At 38.4% G+C, this 22,988-nt stretch overlaps 3 protein-coding genes across 4 annotated transcripts; 1 reads left to right on the top strand and 2 right to left on the bottom strand.

Annotated features, from left to right (window-relative positions):
- Positions 1-330: 330 nt before the first annotated feature.
- On the top strand, positions 331-2,980 carry LOC310737297 (uncharacterized protein). The gene is made up of 3 exons (XM_083561548.1): positions 331-627; positions 726-798; positions 2,243-2,980. The coding sequence occupies exons 1-3, from the start codon at positions 491-493 to the stop codon at positions 2,537-2,539; spliced, it is 507 nt and encodes a 168-aa protein (XP_083417674.1). The 5' UTR covers positions 331-490; the 3' UTR covers positions 2,540-2,980.
- A 3,347-nt stretch (positions 2,981-6,327) lies between these two features.
- Positions 6,328-15,429, bottom strand: ergic2 (ERGIC and golgi 2). Its single transcript, XM_083560895.1, has 14 exons — positions 15,218-15,429; positions 14,792-14,924; positions 14,477-14,585; positions 14,313-14,359; positions 13,495-13,562; positions 13,367-13,407; positions 12,005-12,106; positions 11,751-11,846; positions 10,297-10,352; positions 9,917-10,015; positions 9,596-9,693; positions 7,855-8,017; positions 7,666-7,745; positions 6,328-7,487 (listed from the first exon to the last, which is right to left on the bottom strand). Exons 2-14 carry the CDS (start codon positions 14,895-14,897, stop codon positions 7,422-7,424), a joined length of 1,131 nt encoding a protein of 376 aa, XP_083417021.1. The 5' UTR covers positions 14,898-14,924; positions 15,218-15,429; the 3' UTR covers positions 6,328-7,421.
- Positions 15,430-16,790: 1,361 nt separating this feature from the next.
- Positions 16,791-22,985, bottom strand: kxd1 (KxDL motif containing 1). Of its 2 annotated transcripts, none has more exons than XM_083560909.1 (6): positions 22,624-22,985; positions 19,409-19,504; positions 19,129-19,281; positions 18,973-19,019; positions 17,038-17,866; positions 16,791-16,997 (listed from the first exon to the last, which is right to left on the bottom strand). In XM_083560909.1, exons 2-5 carry the CDS (start codon positions 19,501-19,503, stop codon positions 17,616-17,618), a joined length of 546 nt encoding a protein of 181 aa, XP_083417035.1. In that variant the 5' UTR covers position 19,504; positions 22,624-22,985; the 3' UTR covers positions 16,791-16,997; positions 17,038-17,615. The 2 variants fall into 2 exon arrangements, with proteins under 2 accessions (XP_083417035.1, XP_083417036.1); XM_083560910.1 differs by having other exon boundaries at positions 19,409-19,507; positions 22,624-22,883.
- Between the last annotated feature and the right edge of the window lie 3 nt (positions 22,986-22,988).

Here is a 22,988-nt window from a genome sequence, read left to right as displayed (position 1 = left end):
TTGAATGAGTTGCATGACTGCATCCTATAATGGGGATAAAAAAAATACTTCTAAAATATGTTTTAGTCCACACCACTGTTTAGAGACAGCGTTTGCAGAAGGATTCACTTGGCTTTCATGATTTCATGAGCTATTTTTGATAGTCATTATTAAAAAATGTTTTTTTTTTTTAATTGATTAAAGAAATAAGTGATTTTGTGATTGTAGTAAACAGTTGCTTATATGAATAAGGGCACTTTTTTGCTGATTGAGATGGACTGTAGGCTATAATTATTACCAATCCGGGTATTTTTTGAATAACTATGCTAATTATTAACGCCACACTACAGGAGAGTTGATTTGAGACGCACCCAGTGTGAGAATGTAAACATGGCGGCTATGGGACAGAGGAAACCACAAGGAGCAGTGTTTGGTGTTTCCCTGAGTGTGGATCCTGTTAATCAGTAGTTTTTGAATTTATTCGTTTGGATAAATTGAATATTGCTTCATTATGTCTGGAAAACGAAACCTTCCAGCCTGGATGCTCACATCTGATACAATAGGCAGAGGAAAACAGATTCTCAGAGAGGGTGTAAAAAGGAAACTGGAAATAAACACCAAATGTGGACGCAAAATGTGCACCAAAAGGTAAAAAAGAAATAGGCTTAGATTTAACTTATTTTACCCTCCTGTGTTACTCGTTTTAAATCAGAAGGAACATCTTGGGTTGTTTGTTTGTTTTGCAGAATGATGTACTGGATGAATGAGCAGGAGCTTGTGGAAGCAGCACTCAGTGTTTTAAAGAGAGATCATACACAGGTGAAGGTTTCATTGGGGGGAAAATACTTTTTCAGACATTGGCCAATAAATTTGGCTTTCAATAAAGAGGAGAAAAAATAATAATAAAGGAAACCAAAAAAAAAAAACAAGCTTATCATCTGGTAAAGATCTTCCAGTTTGACCCGTTTAGTATGGGTTTGTTTGCTGGTATTTTGGCAAATTGCCAATAAAATCTAGCAAAGTTGCTGTGATTTCAGATGATAGAAGTCGAAAGATTTCAAGTCAAATCAAATCAAGTTAACACCATCTTTCTCTTTCATTTGTCACCAATAACTTTTTACACTAATATTGTCATTTGTGAAACAAGTTTTTTACCCATTTATTATAATGGTGGCACAAATTGATGATTATCATTGAAGGGGAGAAAAACATGATTATGGTGCCAAGTGTTTTTAGATCTTGAACACTTGAGCAATTAAAAAATCTCTATCATTAGTACACACCTGTGCAAGGACAGTCTTGCATTTTGTTTTAGTAGTAAATACAGTATATATCCACTACAAGACATCTTTATATTCCATCCAGGTGTGACAGTGTAGGTTACCCTCCTACTTATCCAGTTAAAATTACAACGTGATACTAATCATGATCAACAGCTGTACACCCATCATCTTAAGCTCCCACAGAAGATTTTCATTTAAAGATGATTCTGGTGTAATCAGTATTTTGCTATATTGCTTGTCTGTCCTAAAATAAAGTCCATCAAATTATTAAAAATTGGAAGGATATTGGTGAAATAAATTGGTGAAAAAAATCTTGAATGTTCTTAAATGTTTGGTCAAAACAAATCGTAAAAATAAATAAAAGAGTAGAACTCATGGCTGTGTTTAATTGTAAAAATTAAAGCATTTCTATATAAACTACCATTCATCCTTAAGAACAAGAAAAATCAGTGAGGCTTTAATGATGGCAGGATTTATCAAGCTCAAATTGTGAAAGAAAGGTTCAGGGACCATTAGACATCATTTTCTCACATTGATTGCCACAACAGTCCAGACCTTAACTCCATTGAGGGTCTTTGGGATGTGCTGGAGAAGATTATTGAAGCAGTCTGGCTCTCTCATTATAAATACAAGATCTTGGTGAGAGTTGAATGCAGCTCTGGATGAATAAATGTTGTGGTTTTGTATAAGCTTATTGCAACTATACCACAGCGAATGTATGCATGCTGTACTCAAAGCAGAAGAAATATTGTGTGACTTTATTTTGGCCAGGAAGCGTAATTGAACCTAGCAAACGAATAAAACATATTTTCCAGCAGGGTTACACCTCGAAATCAATTTGTGTCACCTTTACATTTGAGCCCTCGTCAACTCTCGAAAAGATTTTAGAGCAGAAATAAAGGTAATTGATTTTGTGCACCATCCCTCTTATCATGTCCTATCTGTTAATTATTTAACCCCTGTTTATCTTTATGTGAAAGATGGCTGCAGCAGAGGGACGTATTCCGCTGAACCCTGAATTGACCGTGATTCCAGAGACTGATCCTGAAGAGACGACAGACTCAGACGTTTCGGAGGCCGATGTGGACGTTGCCGAGCAACAAACGTTACAATACAGCAAGTGTTTAGAGGAGCGACGGTGCAGCAGTTCATCCGAGAGCTCTGGTGAGCAGTGTGCAGCTTCGTCAGCGGTTTTGGAGAACGAGTCTGCGGAGAAGTCATGGCGCGATTCTGATCATGAAGCGCTGCAGGTGCTGCAAGAGATCTTTTTCAGCTGATGCAGAAACATGAGTGCTGAACTGAGGAACATTCAAGGACAACTCCAGACTAATGACCTGCGGGCGGTAAAATTCTCATGTTTCCGCGGGGTGCGGGAGAATAAAATCATTTGTAGGACTTCCACAAAATGGTCTTAAAAATGTAAATAAATTACTAAAAACAAATAAACGGTTATGTATCTACTGGACAATGGCATCAATAGCAACTAAGAAGGAAAAAAAAGATGAAGAAAGACAGAAGACTCACTCAGTGCTACATATTTTACTTCATTATTATTATATTATTATTATTTCTTCATTAAGGAATATACAACACAATAAAACCATGGGCTGCTTTTATAAGAAATCAATCAGTTGATGTTCTGAAAGGTTCCTTGTTCATGCTTTGTTCATCATATACACAAAAAGTCAAACTTGAATAAAATGAAACATATTTGAAAATGTTCTGCTTCATTTATATTCTGAAGGAAAGCGTGAGGAAAGAAGCAGAGGAGCGGGAAGAAGCAGTCGGTGCATTAACAATAAAACAAATTGATATACTAAATATTGCAGACGGGAGAAAATTTACATATTTTGTCAGGAGCTGAACTGAAAAATCCGTCCCGTGCAGGTCTCTTCTCCAGACCTTTCTGGATTATTGTCTTTTGAGCTGATCTGGCACTCGGGGTGTCCAGTGTTCTCCAGGCTTGAACTTCAGAGGGAAGTAAACAGAAGAGATGTAGGTGGAAATAATGCGTGGTAAATTGTGTAGTGTAAAGTGTTGGACCTCCACCAATCACTGATCTGATCTTCACATAGATGCAACTAATCTCCGGAACTACAGTATGCACGAGTGAATCTCTTAACTGCTGTTAATATTATATTCTGGCATTGAGTGCTTTCTAACGTCTCGATCTGATACCTGAAAAAAAGCCAAAGCATATTATTTCGATCATTTTCATCCTTATTAAACCATTAATTGGGCTCTCATGGTCTATGGATTAGGGTGGAATCTGTTTTAGAGACCAGGATATACTTTTAGTTATAGAATAAGGATGATTAGTGGAACTAAATATATAACAGTAAAATCTTGTACATAACTTGTACATGAACATTACAGCACAATGAAGTTCTTTCTTCACATATGATGTTAGGAAGCTGTGGTCAGAGCACAAGGTCAGCAATAATACAGCACCCCTGAAATATAGGGGGTTAAGGGCCTTGCTCAAGGGCCCAACAGTGGCAAAGTGTGTATGAGTAAAGATAAAAAAAAATATGTGGCTTTGTACTTAAACGCTCAGTAGTTGAGAGTATGGTAAAGAATGTTTTGTATATCACTTTGTCCTCAACTGCTGTTTTTATTTCACCACAGCCATTTTATAATCTACTTCTGTTTTTGAAGTAGATTAAACCTGCAACCCCCCCCCCCCCCCCCACACACACACCCCAAAATATTTGCAGAACATCATCTGCTCTGAACCACAAATTCCTTCCTTATTTCCTTCCTAAGTCTAAACCAATATATTACTTTAGTCACTGTTTCTAAATGTAAACCCAGCCAGATGAAGAGTTTTCGTAAGCAAAGATCTTGCAATCCTGCTCAATAACCCCTTTCAAAATCGCTTACATCTTTTCCTCTTTCCATCTTGAGCTACAGTGATCATCAATCTGCATTTTTATACACATCACAGAGTGTCATAAGATGGAAATCACTGTGTTTATATATATATATATATATATATATATATATATATATATATATATATATATATATATATATATATATATATATATATATATATATATAGTCGACTTACGACCACGATTGGTTCCGATAGACGGTCGTAACACTATCTGGTCGTAAGTAGGCTATATGTACAGTACTGTGAAATGATGTTATAAAAATATTTAAGAAGTATTTGTTCAGTTTTATGCCATTTGTATCATCTCTACACCCTTTTGATTCACGAATTCTTTCTTTATCTTTCAAAATCGCGGAGATGGTAGTGCTGCCGGAAGCTGGTACGCACTGTCGTACCGGCTTGTGGTCGTAATGGTCGTAAGTCGACGACTACCTGTGTGTGTGTGTGTGTGTGTGTGTGTGTGTGTGTGTGTGTGTGTGTATGTATGTATGTATATATATATATATATATATATATATATATATATATATATATATATATATATATATATATATATATATATATATATATATATAATAGAATTTAAAAAAATATATTATTATAGTTTAATAATAGAACTATTGGTCTGTAAATACAGTGGAACGAGGGTTAGGGACCAAGACCGGTCGCGAGTTCCGAATTTTCGCGACCTCTTGATACGCCCCTTCCAACCCAGTAAAAACCCAAAGAACACTATACGAAATCGATTTAAATGAGTAAATAACACTATTTCACTCCATAACACTTAATTATTAGACTATTTTAACAATACTTTAATAATAGTATGCAGTAGAGAAGTACAGTATAATAATACATAATAAAAATAGTTTTAAAGCATTTTTTTTTAGACAATTTTAATGAGATAAACTAGCGTTTTGAGCAGCTCGCGTTTGCTCACGAGCCGATCTGAATGAGAGTCGCGAGCATGCGAGGTCGCGAGCGCTGAGGCCGCGAGTTCCGAGGTTCCACTGTATATATTTATGTATGTATTTATGTATGTATATATATATATATATATATATATATATATATATATATATATATATATATATATATATATATATATATATATATATTCTAATTTAATTCCATATTATTTCTCAAATATATGTTCATATTTATCTATCTATAAACATATATCTGTAATCTATATATCTGTCTAAACATTGTCTCAAAGCTGCATTACAGACATAATGTAGTTATAAAGTTGTATAAAAGAATGTGTAAGTGTATTGTTTTTATGTTTGTTCCTTATTATATAATATATAAAGTTGATCCCTAATGAACAAGCTGGTGGCGACTGTGAAAGAAAAACCTACCTGAGATGGTATGAGGAAGAAACCTTTATAGCAGGGGTCTTCAATCTTTTCCAGGAAGGGCCAGTGTGGGTGCAGGTTTTCATTCCAACCAATCAATGGTCACACCTGATAGTCATTGAAAATGAAGATCATTAGATTTGAACAGGTAGAATTTGGTGTGGACTTGCTTGGTTGGAATAAAAACCTGCACCCACACTGGCCCTTTCTGGAAAAGATTGGAGACCACTGCTTTATAGGAACCAGACACAAAAGGGAAACCATCCTCATCCAGGGTGACACCGAATTTCCATTCATTCTATTTCCATCATTCTTGAGGTTCAGGGATAGGCAATTAAATGCAGAATTGCAGTCCTAAGCAATTGTAGCAGACTGTTGATACTAATTACAGTTCAAATCCATGCAAATAGTTCTTGAGCTGCTGAGAACCTTTTTTTTTTTATCATTTATTTAATCATTTTTAAACACCTCGCTTTGTGTGTACCAGGTGGTAATTCATTACCTCAGCTTTTTATTATGAAAGTACAATTAATATGGTCTAAATGAATTTCTGTGAAGGTGTAACAGATCTAAAAAGTTACATCGTCAATAAATGTCACGTCTCTCACACGTTCTATGTGATTTGGCATATTGTATTTCACACTATATTACCAATGGGGCAATGAAGAATTCCCGGTATGTTCATATGTTGGTAGGAAAGTGTTTTGATTCTTACACGTTACGTAAACAGTGTAAGAATGTTTCTACCTATTAGCAAGCTAGAATATCAGCTGTGTGTGGTGCATCTGACAGAACCAGCAGAGACTGAGAAAACAGGAAAGCAAGATTTTTTATCAAAACTTGCATCAGGGCAAAGGACTTAAACCAGCATAGAGTCTATCAGATGTGTGTACAAATTCCATTCTAATTCAAAGCCTACTGGTTTAGGACACACAGAATGAGTGTAGAACATGTAATAGGAGCAGTAACTGTTGTGTAAAATGGGAAATGAGTTTAAAATGTATTACTGTCACACTTTTGCGTAGTTTATCTGTCTAAAACCGCTAACATTATCCATATCACAATATGGAGTAATTAAGTTGTCTTCCCATCCATTCCCAGCTCATGAAGAGTTTCCACAAGCTCCCCACCAACTGCTCAACAACTTCTAGTGACCAAATACTCTGTCTTACACAAAGCAGAGCCAAATAATTGTCTGTTTTCCCACTCCCACAATCACTCATCATTTATTTTGAAAGATGTTTTCAATTGCTTCATCCTGAGGAAAAAAATAACTGGTGTCCAACTGCTAAAAACAAACCCGGAAAAAAATACCGTAAGATAACCGTATCCACACACATTTAATCAATCGCATGCCGTCAAACATGACGTGACTTCCACGTAAATCATAATACTGCTATGATTCATACAGATTCTCCTGATTCACTGAATTTATTTCAAATTACCGCACTTATTTCTTGTCATAATTTATCAGTAATGGCTAATAAAAAAAAAAAAAAACACATTTTAAAATTGAATATCAAACGAATCTGGGTAAAAGGGGAATGATGGTGAATGATTGTGGATGAAGAGCGCAGTGATGGCCGTGAAGAAATCAGTCCAAGACATGATGTATATACTATCAGGCTGGTTTCCAAATTAAATTGCTGCCTCTCGCAAGCACAAAAACTACTAGAGGGCAGCTGATTGACACTGTTATCAGAATGACGGAAACGCTGAGGCATCCAAACAATACTTGTGCTCACAGCCTGAGTTACAGTTATGCAGCCCTTCACAATACCACATTGCCAGACAAGTCAATAATGACAGCAGCTATGGTGAGCTGCGTGGTTGGTTCAGTCCGTGGTGTGCTTGTGTTTCAGGTAGAGAAGATCCTCAGGTAAAGGGGGAACCAGCACTGTGCTGCTAGAGTCCACCGTTCTCTGACAGTAGAGGCGTTTGACTGTTTGCGTGGCCATCCACAACGCTGACCTACAACACAAAGGATCACAGTTACAGCTAATCCTAGGGGATGGAAATATTCTATTGCACTGCTTTAACTTCAGAAGAAGATTCAGTGGCACTGTAATAAAATATAACGACGCCGTAACATGATATAAGGCTGTACAGCTCAAGTTACTGGGATCAAACCTTATTTAAAGAAAAGTACCTGTTTGGGCTTATAGGCTCCAAGTTTAAAGCGACAGCAGATGATGTCTACAAAGAAGCCGACCAGGTTGTGCAGCATGCCTGAGGAAAACAAAACAAAACGAAACAAAAACACACACAGTACTCACACGCTCAGTGTTTTTCTTGTTATACACTGACAAAACAGCCACCCTGTATAATTTGACTTTACCTGTCGTAGAGAAGATGCCTCCGATGATGCCGCATAATCGCACCAGGAACTGCCAAAATGGCATGTGCTGTTCCGTTACCCGGACCATGAGCGCGCTGAGGTCGTACTTCATGAAAATTCCCGAGACGCCGTGACTTCCTGCCGCATGGTTAATCACCCGCTCCTGCACCCACACGCCCAAAAGATTTAACAGATACATATACAACAGAACTAATACGTCTGCAATGAAATCAAAGCAGAACATTTATAGCTACGTTGTAATAGTTGGTGTGCGGGTGAAAGTTCAGTTTAGGGCTTCATATTGATTGTTTCTTGTTTCGTTTTTTTTTTTTAAGGTTCAACCAAAACACCAGTCAGCATGACTCACATTTGTCCTTGAGCACAAAGCCATTTCCTTTTTAACATCTCTACTACAAACCTTATAAATTAAGGACGTGAAAATACTGCAAGCCCTAAAACCCAATTCAAACAGATCAGAATAAAAGTCCAACATCATAAAACCAACATAATGCCTTCCTTTTTGTTAGAGAAAAAAAAAAACCTATATTGAATAAAAGCCAATGCATAGGCATTAAAACAATTATTTAGATTTGTCCTCATGCATCAGGAAAGACGGCCGTGCTTTAAGTTCCTGATGCTGAGGCTTGTTTGTATGCTTCAATGTCTTGACCTCTGATATTAATTACAAGAAGAACAATGCTATTGTCTGTATCCTGTCTATACCACATTCTTCTGTGCTGGTGGTCTCTGCCTAAACATTCTTATATGTAAGCTTATACATGCCCATCTGTGGCATTGGTAGGAAGCCATAGTTTGTAGCGAAACTTCTGATTCCCCTATATTCCACAGCCTCAACGCCACATTGTTGCTATGGCAACCGATGTGGACAAGCAAGCAAACATGACTAAGATGTGAACAACCATATCTTGACTTGATCTAAAAATCAATTGAAGGGAAAAAAAAAACAATTGTTCCAACTGTGTAACTTTAGGCTTAGTGTAACAAGTGTTTGAGACGTCAGTAAGCGAAAAAGCTCGTCTTAACTGATTCAAGATGCTCCAACAATTGGATTCAGAGAACGTCTAGACAAAGAGGAATCTCTACTGTAACATTAATTCTATATTAGTAGCCCAATAATACTGTTGAAAATTAGGGAGAGACAAAAAACAACGTCTATGTAGTACACCTTTACGCATCCGAGGGGTTTCCCGATTTTATATTTAAATTAGATAAGGATAAAAGGATTTGTTAAAAACTTTAAAATGCTAATTCAGGCTAAGAATTTTATTTACCAATATCCCAAAATACACGATTAGATTAGACTTAATAGAGCGAGGGCCATGTGGACTGCTGTTTGTGTATCTGCTTTACTTGCGACTACAATGCTACAGACCAGTGTTTAGTGGCAGGTAGGGATGTGTATCATTTACATTGTATCGGTAGTCCGGTATTGACCCAATTACGTACCAGTCCCCAAAAAAATATAGGTTCTTGGTCTTCATCCCTAGTGGCAGGTAAAGCCAGATGTATGCAGAAACATCTGATGCTTTAAATCACTTATTCAAATCAGACAGTGGCTCCAAACATGCCACTCCTTTTCAGAAGGAACTGCTTACACATTATTTTATATAACCTGCAAAGTTGCTTTGAGACAATGTCCATTGTTAAAAGCGATATACAAAAAAATTAAAAATTGCAAAATGCAACTAAGTGCAAGTGAAATAGATTTTCTTGAACCTACCCTTTCTGTAACAGAGTACTGATGAGTATCAGCTGTCACTTTGTAGGTTTCCAGTTTGGTCGGTACAATGGTGATGAAGTACTGAAACATCTGATTATCTGGGTTAAAGAGAAAAGAGCACAAAAAAAGATACAGGGGAAAAAAATAAAGCATGTGATCTTATGAGAATATGAAAAGAACTTGCTCATCTTTTTTGCGATTAAAAAAAAAATCATAAATAAACACAGAATAAATGTGTAACGACAAAGTTTTTGATGTCCTGGTATGCACTTGCATGTCTGATGTGCATGTGCTGTGTAACCTGTTCGACAGGCGACTTACGATCTGTGCACACTTTCTCTGTGCCGTCTAGCGGGTTCAGAATGCCTGGGATTTCCTCGCCAAAGGACAAGTGGTCTATTCTGTGGGAGAAGTTGTAGGCTGTGGATTGATAAGAAAACTGCATGTAAAAGTGCAACAAAGCTCAGAGACTCTACACAGACAAGAGAATGGGTTTGCATATCAAATTTTCTAAAGGAAATAAATGACGTTTTACTTCTGCTTCCCCATTAAATCGCCTGCAGGCTCGTGGTTTTACTTGAATGTTAACAGATGCAAAAGATTTCCATTGCAAATTTATACAAAGCTAAAAAAAAGCGGTGCCGTGTCAGTCTTGGCTTCCTTTAAGTAAAATCGTATGCATTTTATAAGATGAAACTTACTGTCATGGCTGACTAGTGCAGCTAAGTGAGCATGGCCTCTTGGGTGTGGGATGGCCCTGCAACAAAGAACACATGCTCATGTGACAAGATACAAAAATGGATGGGTTTCATTCTGAATGCAGGAGGAGCATGTTATCGCTAGGTTTCTACTTAGCGAAGACACATTTGGGATTTGTGCTTGTTAAGCAACAAAAGCATTAGTGAAGTCTGGCACTGATGTCAGGTGAGGAGGTCCAGCCAATAAGTGTGGTTAAGTGAGGTTAAGGTCAGCGTTCTGTGCAGGACTCTAGAGTTCTTCTACTCCAACCTTAGCAAGCCAGGTCTTCAAGAAGCTTACTTTGTGCACATTATAATGATAGTTCAAGTAAGGGGGAAATAATGCATTCTAGAGAAAAGTGTGCCTCCAATTTACATCGATCAGGCATAACATTTTTCCTGCTTATAACACGTCAACTTTAAGGACAAAATTTTTACTTGCTGCTTAATTAATTCCACCCACTAACAGGTACCGTAATGAAGAGATAATCAGTGTTATTCACTTCACCGGTCATATATATATATATATATATATATGTATTGTGAATTCAGGAAGGAAGAGCAACGCTCCGAACACTATTGCCGTTAGGGGCTGCAGTCGGCTGGAGGCAACTGATGAGAGTGGCGGATGCTCACTGTCTTTGAGCAAGGCGAAACATAAAAAGATGAAGTCAGTGAGACGGAGACGTTTTAGCCCCGATTAATGCTGGCTCTCTCGTTTGCTCACTTTAGGCAGAAATGGCAGCAGTGGAGAGGATTCCCGCCAGACACTTGCATCGCCTCACAAATGCGGGACACTCCTCGGCCCTGCGGCAGGACTCTCCCCGACCCCTTCACGCCGTCGGAGATTAGGACAGAGCCAGCTCTCCTATCACGGCCTGAAGCATAGGAGCCCAGGCAGAAGGCCTCCCTCCCTCTTCCCCCTCTATTCACTCTCCAGTACCCCTCTTGAGCACAATGAACACTTCTTCCCCCTTCTCTTTAATTTAATCCTAATTATGTATACATCAAGAATCTAAATTATATTTCTTAATGAAAAAATATTTAAATATGATATACTCATCATTCAATTTCATGCACATTTTTGTCAGGAATATATATTAGAAAATTTTATTATATACATACGTATATACATACACACACACACACACACGTGTATGTATATACATCTAGTTTAGATTTTCAAACAAGAATTGTGTATATTATATATATATGCGCATTCTTGAATAATATTTATCAACTGCATAAAAGGACCTTAAAGAATTCACTCAACTCAGCATTCTTTATATAAACATTCCACTATTATGACAAGTTGTTTTACCAGCTAGCAAAATTGCATCACCACTGGTATCACCAGTTATAAGTGTGTACAGTATAACGTTCAGTGCAGGGGTTGATGATAAGGTGGTAATGCATACTTGCCAACCGTGATGTGGAAGTTTCCAGCCACTTTATTAACATAGAGATGTCCGTGTATTCTGCACGAGTCCAGTGGCTGCGTGGGACTGTCCTCTCTGAAGACAGAAAAGCAACAGGACACTGATTCACTGTACTCCTGTCACAACATGATAACAGCTGCGATTCTCAGCTTTAATCAGCATGCTTGTTCGCATATCTGATGCTGCATGAAGAATCCTTTAAGAAAACAGACTGTGAGGAGATGAGGACCGACCTCGGGGGTAATGCAGTTGGGGCTCCTCTCATCACGTTTTTGAAGAGGACATTCTGGAGGGAGTGCTCCTCACGCAGCCTGTTCTGAATCAGCAGGAGTGTCCTGGTGGTGGGGAAAAAAAAAAAAACCCACATGAAAATAAACTTGCTTGTTTCTAATGGAGTTTGCATGCATGTCTATAACACAATCTTTTCCTGGTTATTCATATACGTCGCAATATTTTAAAATAATATTTATCTGTAGCGTACATAGGAAATAAAACACGAGTGTGCTGATTTAACAAAAATAAATGGTTTCATTATGGACACTAAGCGGAGTGACTGCTTCCTAAAACATTATTAATTTTCCTATATTTCCAAAGGTTTGTCTTTCCTTTACATTACAGCAATTTCCGACAATTATTTTTGTAGTAATTGAAGTATGACACTTTTTTTTTAATGTTTGAAAAAGTCACAATGCTTTTAGTTCAGTTATATGTAGGATTGCACTAATGTTTATGTTTTTTTGAAGAGGGAAGAAAGGTGGAAGGGGGGGGGGGGGGGACAACAAAACTTGTTAATTGTTGTATATTTGAGTGATTATTGTGGCTGTGGAGTAAATAAAACTATTTAAAAACAACAATAAATACAAGCCCTGTTATTGCTCCCAATTACAAACAATCACTAAAACACTTTTTAGTCAACCTCCGTACTCAAAACCTGCAAAAGTATACATTATCTCTTTCCAAATAAATAAATAAATCCATCCTGTTGAAAAAAAGTCCATCATATAAACTAAACCGTTATCTGTAAAACAGACCATGTAGCTAGAAATCCCTGTGTATGCTGCTACTACAGAAATAAATACAAGAAATCTATCACAATTACAAAGAATGACAATTAAAATGATACCAGAGCTGCTGTTATACAAAATGAACACCTTCTAACCAGTCAGAAAGAAAAATTCAACAGTGGTATGGTATTAAAAAAAATCTTTGGACCCTTTCAATTTTCAGTACTGTTTATGCGCATCCATACAAAGAAAATCCACTGTTTCAATGCAACCAGAACCACTGATGCACTTCATGAGCTTAAATACCGAGCAATGTTTTTCTTTAACACCAGCACTGAACTAAATTCAGTTCACTCAATGAGAGCCTCGAAATCTTAACTCGACATCACTGACTTATGCAGAGTTTGTACGTTATCAGATTAATAAAATAAAGTTTTTGAAAAAAATACAAATAAAAAAAAAAACCCAGCCCATTTTAAATTCCCCCTTAATCTGAACATGTAAAAATGATCCTCAAGGTGCATCCTTTAGGCATCAGACATTCAGATGAAGGAATAAGATCAGTACAGCGAAACTGTGCGGTTCATTTACCTGTGCCATAATCTCTGCTGAGGAGACAGCTCAAACACCACCTGCAACAAAGCCATAAAACATGTTATAACCACTGACACAAAGCACTAATTACACCAGCAATATGTCTGCATATGGTTCATACTCACCGGCTCATACTTTAAGCCATCGGATGCGACCATAGTTTCAGCCAGGTCCAACACATCCGCACCCACAACTAGGCAGATAAGGACAAATTCATTAGACCAAACGAACTTGTTCATATCATTCAGTTTTGAAGAATAAACATCGATCAGGCATTACATTATAACATTATAAGCAGTGAAGAGAATAACACTGATTTTCTCTTCATCATGGCACCTGTTAGTAGGAGGATTATTAGGCAGCAAGTGAACAATTTTTCCTTAAAGTTGATGTATTGAAGGCAGGAAAAATGGGCAAGCGTAAGGATTTGAGCGAGTTTGACAAATTGTGATGGCAAGATGACTGGGTCAGAGCATCTCCAAAACTGCAGCTCTTGTGGGATGTTCCTGGTCTGCAGTGGTCAGAATTTATCAAAAGAAGTCCAAAGAAGGAACATTGGTGAACCGGCGACAGGGTCATGGGCGGCTGAGGCGCATTGATACACATGTGGAGCGAAGGATGGTCCGTGTGATCTAACAGACGAGCTCCTGTAGCTGAAACTGCTGAAGAAGTTAATGCTGTTAATGCTCGAAGGTTCAGGAGTGTTTTGGATGCAAAAGAGGGACCAGGCAGCTGGTCATAATGTTATGCCTGATCGGTGTAAAATCAGATTAGATGAACACTGTAGAAGTCTGCATTTGTCAGGGCAAACCCTTTATCCAGTTCCAAGGAAGACGGATCAGCCGTTCAAGTTCAACACATCAGTTTTTATTAAACAGGTTAGGCATGTTTGCACATCTTTTATCACGTCAGCTTTGGGACGCTGAAAACAAAACGTACTCACATTGACACCTCATGGCGACTGTAATGTCTATATTTATCCTTAATTTGCTGTAAGAGAAGAAACACACAAATCAGTCCAACTGATGGGTCCATAATCTCACAAACAAATGTTGCTCCATTATACACCATGGGTAATGCATTACAGAGCGGAAAAAAAACCATTACCTAGAAAAATCTGTATCGACTTCATAGTCGTACTTCATCCACGTGTCCCGGTAGACGAAAAACTCAAAGAAGGCCAGCAGTGCCATGGCAGTGAAGGCAATCAGAGACACTGAGGACAAGAAAAACACAATTCAATGTAATGAGATTCATGTAATCATGTCTCACTGTATCCGTGAGGTTCTCCTCAAGCGTGTTCGTGGAGATTTGTGATGATTCCTGCTCCAACACACCTATTGGACCATGAGGACCAGATCCAATGTGGAGGGAAGTTGGAGATGAAATGAATGGAGTGATCACAGGAGGATAAAAACTCACCGGTTCCACCACTTGCTGTTGTTTCCACATAACTCTCAGGAACCTTGGGGAAAGCATCCAGCTCCTTTACTAAATTCAGAGCTTTCTTCCGAGACAGTCTGCGCATCTTTGGAGCAACAGTCCACCCCTGAACCTGTGAGGAAGAGCACCAGATCAATCGCAGCACATCTGGAGACTGTCCATGAGCAGCACTGTATTAGCAGCTAGCGCCCTGTTCTGACTCGGTACTCTTAGCGATTCTTCGCATCTCTATTACATCCATACTAAAGCAGGCAGGATGTTTACCGGAACCAGGAACTAATAACGGCTTTACAGCCCCCTAAATGCGACCGGAGGCTAAACAACAGCCGGGAGAAGCAGCTAAGGCTAGCGGACACCTGTAATTCCAGGCGCTAGTTGAAGCTAGCTCAGTGGAACTGCACCTACCTGGAGAAGAACTCTGTTAAATCATCATGGTTGACGCACCGTTTCCAAACCAAACGTTCCCCGTGAGAAACCGGACTCAGTCAACATCCACACGGAGGGAAAGGGAACAATGTTGTAAGCACACCGAGCCGCTGGGGCTTTGAGGCTGAAGAGTGGAGTCGTGACGATGCCCTTTGATGGTGCATCATGGGAAATGTTGTTCTTCCTCCACTCCTGCCATTTAGTGAGTCGATTCCTTCGAGCCAAGCCTCGGTAGGAGTCATTCACAATTCCCGTGTTTAATTGGGGGTTTGTTTCTATTTTTTTACGGAAATCCTAAGAGGCTATGCATTATATCTCGTGATCACAACTTGATTTTCTTGTGATATCAACATATCACATATTGTGAACAAATGGTATTCCTCGTGATCAGTATTTAATTAGGCAGACATCACTGCAACATCATTAGAAATAACCAGAACCATTTGTGGCAATAAAAGTTATCACGAATTAATTATGTCAAGATCATGAGAATGGCGAGAAAATCATGTTGCGAAAACGACTTCCGATGTCGAGAGAACTTTTGTTGTGGTGAGATCACAAGAAAAATAAGTCGTGCTAACGAGAAAATTAAGTCGTAATCACGAGAAAACTCTAAACTCTTATCTTGAGTTCACAAAAAATTAAGTCGCGATTAAAAGAAAACTATTTTTATGTGGCAATCATGAGAAAAAAATAGGAAAAACACTATATTAAAATGTATGGCCTATAAGGACATCTGTGTATTTTATTGTACATTTAACAATCTATATAGTCACGAAACATTTGTCAGCTAGACATGAATCCAGATTTACATTTAGATTTACATTTAGATTTCACCAGATGGGCAGAGTAGCAAAAAAATTTTACTCAAGTACAAGTACTTATGGAAAGACTTACTTGAGTAACAGAGTAATAATGTTTGTTACTTGAGGAAATGCTATTATTATTAGTTACTGTGGATTTGTATAAAATGAAGGTAAAATACTGAATTAAGACGAGGCCACGGGGGCCCTGATTCCGCTGACAAGGTTGCTTTTTCTCTTCTTTGACATTTTCGCATGATTCAGACTCCCAAAGCGTATCATGAAACTTGACATATTGAGGAAGTGAATAACAAATGTATTCATTCCCTTTATTCTTCATTCAAAGTATGCTGAAATAAATAGAATAGTTAAGTAGATCATATTTTTTAGAAAAATTTATATTACATGTAAAGCACACACACACACACACACACACACACACACACACACACACACACACACACACCATCTGTATTACCCAAATGGAGTCTAACAAATGTAAACTAATATTTTTCCATTTATTTAATTTTATTTTACCAATTAAATTTGTGGAAATTTATTAGATTACTCAATTTGTAAAAAAACAAACAAACAAACAAAAAAAAACAGCAAACTCATGTTAAAAATGTTAATAATAACAAACTGCATTAATAAAATAACAACAAGCAATTTTATGTTTAGCATTTCTTCCCCCTAACAGTACCGAAACTGAACCGAACTGTGAGTTGAATGCCGAGGTTTCCTGTACCGTTACACGCCTAGTATTTATTTCTACAGGCAAACGGATTTTTGGTCTCGATGCACGAAATCAGCCTAAAAAAAAATGGAACAAATACACGAACACTAAATACATTACAGCAAAATACCACTCGAATATAATCTGGCTTGCTGAAGAAATGGCCAACTTTGTTGTAATCACAAGTGAACGTTAACGCATTCAGGAGTTCTGATTCAAGCTTCGCAGTGTTGTAGAACTGCAACACCTAACATAGATACGTTATATTTGCACATGTGAATAAATTCCACATAACGTTCGTTCATCACGAAAGCAATTGTTGATAATTATGTTTAGAATGTGATATCAAACCTGTCTTTCCACACACTCATTTTTAATATAAATTGTCCCAGCTTGAATATCTAAGACACCACCAAGACGATCCAAAGTGTCCTATTTCTACAGACACTCAAATGAAATGTTCCACATCAGTTAAAGAGCAATGCTTTTATAATACTTTGTCTTAAACCAGCATGAGTTACAGAGTAAAATGATGAGCGTTATTAGGTAAGGCATGTTATTTTAATCTGACATGAAACTTTGAAACTATAAAACATACCACATATATAATATAATACAAAGCTTTCAAAAAAAAAAGAAAAATTGACAAAAGTTTACTTCCAAACCTGATCGATTTGATTAACACGCATTTGGCGAACAGGCTTACAGCATATTTTAGCTCTGGAGAATGTCTAGGTGTAGAATGTTAACATGACCGGACTTGAAGAAGCGTAATGTCAGAGCTAATTAACGTAACGAACAAGGCTCTTCTGATGTCCAAAGTGATGCTGTAGGTTCTCTATATATTGACTGAATCTGGGCCTTCATCCAGCAGCACTGCTCTCTCAGGGCTGTTTGAGGTTGGAGTGTCCAGATTCTCCTGGGAAAGCTCCTCGGAACATCGGCTGTTGGTTGGCGAGATAACGTCGGGGCTCGTGTCGCAAGATTCGGTGCTCTGTTCTGACGTGGCGGTGGTGGTGGTGGCTATACTGGCAGGAACAGGGTCGAAGTCATCGTCGTCGTCCTCCAGACTGGAGGTTTCACGAATGTCTGTGAATGAAGAAAGATTTTAGAGCTGAGCTACAACTGGAAAACTGGGAAAAAATTACTACATATGGTGCTTAATTCTATTAAAGAAATTATGACTGAACTTAAAATAGGGTTTAGAGCTTAACATTAAACCTAAAATTTCATATCTTTACGAACGAACTGATTGAACAGCAGTACGAGGTGGTGCCGAAAGGTTTTTAAACTGGCTCTGTTTAAAAGAAAGTACTTTATTTATCTATATTTACACACTACCACCTTTAAAATAGTCCCCTTGCACAGCAATACAGCACTTCCAGTGTTCCTGCCACTTCTGGAATGTGTCCTGGAAGTCTTCTTTTCGAAGTGTGTCGAGCACCTTCTGCAATTCGTGCTGGATCTCCCCATTGGTGTCAAAACGGCAACCTTTGACCTGGATCTTCATCTTCTTAAGTCAGCAGGAGCCAAATCTGGCGAGTAGGGTGGGTGAGGAGGTAAGATCATGTTGTTTCTAGCGAGAAACTCACGTGTGATGAAAACTCGGTGACAGGGTGCATTGTCGTCATGGAGCAACCAGTTTTTTACGTTGTCCATGATAAAGTAGCAGACATGGTAACGCATGTTGTCAGAATAGCGCCAGTTGCTCCTGATGTACACAGGACGATGTCTTTTTGCACACTGACTTATGAAGGTCGGTGCGCTCTGTGACTGTGCGTGCAGCCTTGTGCTGCCATCTGTTGAAGTGTTACAAAACTAGTCTCGAAACCTTTCGAAACCACCTCGTGCATAGGTGCTCAGATTGTGATGACGCAACGATGTACCAAAAACGTATTAGAGGACAATAAACCTTTTAGCCGAAACTCAGACACTGAAATCACACACTCTACCGGTGACATACTGCATGTGAGATAGATTATAATCCAGCTATCTATTTCCAGTGGCATGGAAACATGAAGGTCTTTATTTAAAATGTGCATATTTGTGCATGTTAATTAATCCTAAGATCTCTCATAAGGAAAAACATTTGAAGCCATCTCCTCTGGCATTGTGCAAAACACTATATCAATGTATTATTCTACTGAGACTATTTCGGGGTAGTTCATGGGTTATATAATGAGTAAAGAACTCACTGCTAAAGGCCTCTGGATACTGCTTAGCAATCTTGCCTTTCAGTGTCCTGAAAAAGATGCAATAATTTACTATTAATTAGTCCACTTACATAAAAATTGTCCCTTAACCCCCTATCTCATGCCAAGCAAACAGATAATAACGTATGCCCACAGCACCTTATTCGCCGAAAAATGCTGTCCAAGTCCTTCTTCATTTCAATTAACGTGCGAGTGTGGAGCTGAAAGCGATCGTTCATCTGCTGCAGCCGCACATTGGACAAGCCATTAAAGTTAATGAGCATCTCGTTGGTCTTTTCGAAGCGGTCCAGCCTGGACAACGAGTTACACAAGTGTTTTTCGAGTTACAGCCACTTCATAGAAAGTTGTATGAAAACTTGCTGATTTAAAAAAAAACAAAAAAAACAAAAAAAAAAACAAAAAAAAAAAAAGAACTCACATGTGTCTCTGGGCCTGAATGATTGCGTTTACGTCCTCGGAGTTGACCATGCTCAGCATCCTGCTGCAGAAGACTCCAGAGGCAGTCGAATCCATTCTGCTGGGTCAATACATTTATAAAGTAAGAAAAAAGTTACATAGGAACTTATGGGCTTCCTAAGTAGTAGAGGGGTGAAGCTCTTACAAGCTCCAAGACTCACATCAATGGTTTAACTTCAGGAAATGACATTCATCATTATGGAACACTCATGGCATCCCGTAAGAAGACACAAGCCAATCACAGACACTATCATTTTTACCAGATTGTGTCTGTTAGAGCGCGCGACTGTGCGCTTTTATTAGAATTTATATTTATTAATATATTTATATTTATTTAATTTAGCACATTTTTGTAATAAAGTTCAATACTACGCCAAGTACGATCCAAAATAGATATCGGTCTTGGTAAAATCCACTATCGGTCAACCTCTAATCAGCAAGGTCTGTCCCAGGCAAAGGATTCAAAGCAGACTGGGCTTTCAAGATGTGCTGTTCAAGCGATTTTGAAAAAGCACAGAGAAACAGACAATTCTGAGGAGCATAACTGTAGTTGGCCAAGAAAGCTGATGAAAGACACATCATGCTTACTTCCCTTCGATATTAGATGTCCAGCAGTGCCATCACCAAATACTCAGGTACACCTTTTACTGTAAGTCAGTCTGGTCAGAAGAATGGAAGAATTGCAGCCAAAAAGCCATACCTCTGACATAGAAACAATGCTAAGCAACTCAACTATGCACAAAACCTGGGAGGCAGAAAAATGCCAGCAGGTGCTCTGGACTGAACTGAAGAGTCAAAATCTGAAATATTGGCTGAAGCAAAAAAACTAGTTTGTTTGATGCAGGGCTGGAGCGTAGTACAATGATGAGTGTCTGCAGGCAGCAGTGCAGCATGGTGGAGGTTCCTTAAAGGTATGGGGCTGTATTTCTGCAAATTGACAGCAATTTAAGATCTATAGTTAGTTCTCCAAGATGTTTGGATCAACCTTCCCGTTGAGTTCCTTTAAAAACTGTGTGCAAATGAATTGACCGCTGAGGCTGTTTTGCAGGCAAAGGATGCTCACACCAAATATTGATTTGAGTTGGATTTTAATCTGTTGGCTCTTAGATTGCATTTTATAAATAAACAAAAAAAACAGCATTTCTCCAATCCTGCCTAAACCTGTATAAAATACAACCAGCTGCAGGGGGGTTTATACTGAGATGCCCTACAGCAATAGTATAACAGACTGAGTTTGTTATACAGCAATAGTATAACAGACTCAGTATATATATATATATATATATATATATATATATATATATATATATATATATATATATATATATATATATACACATGCAGTGAGGAAAATAAGTATTTAAACATCTGTTTGAACACCCTGCTATTTTGCAAGTTCTCCCACTTAGAAATCATGGAGGGGTCTAAAATTGTCATCGTAGGTGCATGTCCACTGTGAGAGACATAATCTAAAAAAAAAATCCAGAAACCACAATATATGATTTTTAAACTATTTATTTGTATGATACAGCTGCAAATAAGTATTTGAACACCTGAGAAAGTCAATGTTAATATTTGTTTGTTTGCAATTACAGAGGTCAAACATTTCCTGTAGTTTTTCACCAGGTTTGCACACACTGCAGGAGGGATTTTGGCCCACTCCTCCACACAGATCTTCTCTAGATCAGTCAGGTTTCTGGCCGGTCGCTGAGAAACACGCAGTTTGAACTCCCTCCAAAGATTCTCTATTAGGTTTAGGTCTGGAGACTGGCTAGGCCACGCCAGAACCTTGATATGCTTCTTACAGAGCCACTCCTTGGTTATCCTGGCTGTGTGCTTCGGGTCATTGTCATGTTGAAAGACCCAGCCTCGACCCATCTTCAATGCTCTAACTGAGGGAAGGAGGTTGTTCCCCAAAATCTCGCAATACATGGCCCGGTCATCCTTTCCTTAATACAGTGCAGTCGCCCTGTCCCATGTGCAGAAAAACACCCCCAAAGCATGATGCTACCACCCCCATGCTTCACATTAGGGATGGTGTTCTCGGGATGGTACTCATCATTCTTCTTCCTCCAAACACGTTTAGTGGAATTATGACCCAAAAGTTCTATTTTGGTCTCATCTGACCACATGACTTTCTCCCATGACTCCTCTGGATCATCCAAATGGTCATTGGCAAACTTAAGACGTGCCTGGACATGTGCTGGTTTAAGCAGGGGAACCTTCCGTGCCATGCATGATTTCAAACCATGACGTCTTAGTGTATTACCAACAGTAACCTTGGAAACGGTGGTCCCAGCTCTTTTCAGGTCATTGACCAGCTCCTCCCGTGTAGTTCTGGGCTGATTTCTCACCTTCCTTAGAATCATTGAGACCCCACGAGGTGAGATCTTGCATGGAGCCCCAGTCTGAGGGAGTATGACAGTCATGTTTAGCTTCTTCCATTTTCTTAAGATTGCTCCAACAGTGGACCTTTTTTCACCAAGCTGCTTGGCAATTTCCCCGTAGCCCTTTCCAGCCTTGTGGAGGTGTACAATTTTGTCTCTAGTGTCTTTGGACAGCTCTTTGGTCTTGGCCATGTTAGTAGTTGGATTCTTACTGATTGTATGGGGTGGACAGGTGTCTTTATGCAGCTAACGACCTCAAACAGGTGCATCTAATTTAGGATAATAAATGTAGTGGAGGTGGACATTTTAAAGGCAGACTAACAGGTCTTTGAGGGTCAGAATTCTAGCTGATAGACAGGTGTTCAAATACTTATTTGCAGCTGTATCATGCAAATAAATAGTTTAAAAATCATACATTGTGATTTCTGGATTTTTTTTTAGATTATGTCTCTCACAGTGGACATGCACCTACGATGATAATTTCAGACCCCTCCATGATTTCTAAGTGGGAGAACTTGCAAAATAGCAGGGTGTTCAAATACTTATTTTCCTCACTGTATAAATAACTTCTCAGTTGTGAATGCAAGTTCTGCATGCACAACTAAACTGCACACTACATTTGCCTGTAAATTTGTTGATTATCACCTGAAAATTGTGTATTTTTAAAACCAAACCTATTAAAAATCTGTATGAAATCTGATAGGCGTTTAGGAATATCAATGAAACGACAAAGCATTAATTAATATTAGCTATATTAGCATCCTCGCTAGCAACTAAACACTGCACGTACCTGGCAGGCTTCTTTACCAACCCGAGCGTTGCTGTAAATAATCAGATATCACAAAATCATCATAATATTTACAACAGCAGAAGAATAAAACCGCTTCTTTGGGTAAAGCGTCTAAAAACAAATCTCTCAGGAAATGCAGTCGTGAGGTGGTTGTCAAGCTGTCACGTGACTCACGAGGGTCCCTCCTGAAAACTCTTACCAATCACCAGTGTTGTTGTTGTTTTTTCCGAGAAAAAAAGCGATATAAAAAGCGATTATAGTAAGAATGTGTGTAGCATTTTGAGCACGAAAAAGGTAAAAAATAAAATATGTATTATTTTCTGTTATTCTGTTATTTCCGCCTTGTTAGTTTGCTCCCTAACAGT

Source organism: Silurus aristotelis (assembly GCF_946808225.1).
Source record: "Silurus aristotelis genome assembly, chromosome: 14".
NCBI lineage: Eukaryota > Metazoa > Chordata > Actinopteri > Siluriformes > Siluridae > Silurus > Silurus aristotelis.
This window is presented reverse-complemented; position numbering and strand designations above follow the sequence as displayed.

Coding starts and splice junctions, on each gene's coding strand:
- LOC310737297 (XM_083561548.1), top strand. CDS start 491: ATGTCTGGAAAACGAAACCTTCCAGCCTGGATGCTCACATCTGATACA. Junction 628..725: donor CGCAAAATGTGCACCAAAAG/GTAAAAAAGAAA, acceptor TTTGTTTTGCAG/AATGATGTACTGGATGAATG. Junction 799..2,242: donor TAAAGAGAGATCATACACAG/GTGAAGGTTTCA, acceptor TTTATGTGAAAG/ATGGCTGCAGCAGAGGGACG.
- ergic2 (XM_083560895.1), bottom strand. CDS start 14,897: ATGCGCAGACTGTCTCGGAAGAAAGCTCTGAATTTAGTAAAGGAGCTG. Junction 13,563..14,312: donor AGTCGCCATGAGGTGTCAAT/GTGAGTACGTTT, acceptor TTATCTGCCTAG/TTGTGGGTGCGGATGTGTTG. Junction 9,694..9,916: donor AGAGAAAGTGTGCACAGATC/GTAAGTCGCCTG, acceptor TCTTTAACCCAG/ATAATCAGATGTTTCAGTAC.
- kxd1 (XM_083560909.1), bottom strand. CDS start 19,503: ATGGATTCGACTGCCTCTGGAGTCTTCTGCAGCAGGATGCTGAGCATG. Junction 19,282..19,408: donor ATTCAGGCCCAGAGACACAT/GTGAGTTCTTTT, acceptor CTCGTTGTCCAG/GCTGGACCGCTTCGAAAAGA. Junction 17,867..18,972: donor GTATCCAGAGGCCTTTAGCA/GTGAGTTCTTTA, acceptor CTTCATTCACAG/ACATTCGTGAAACCTCCAGT.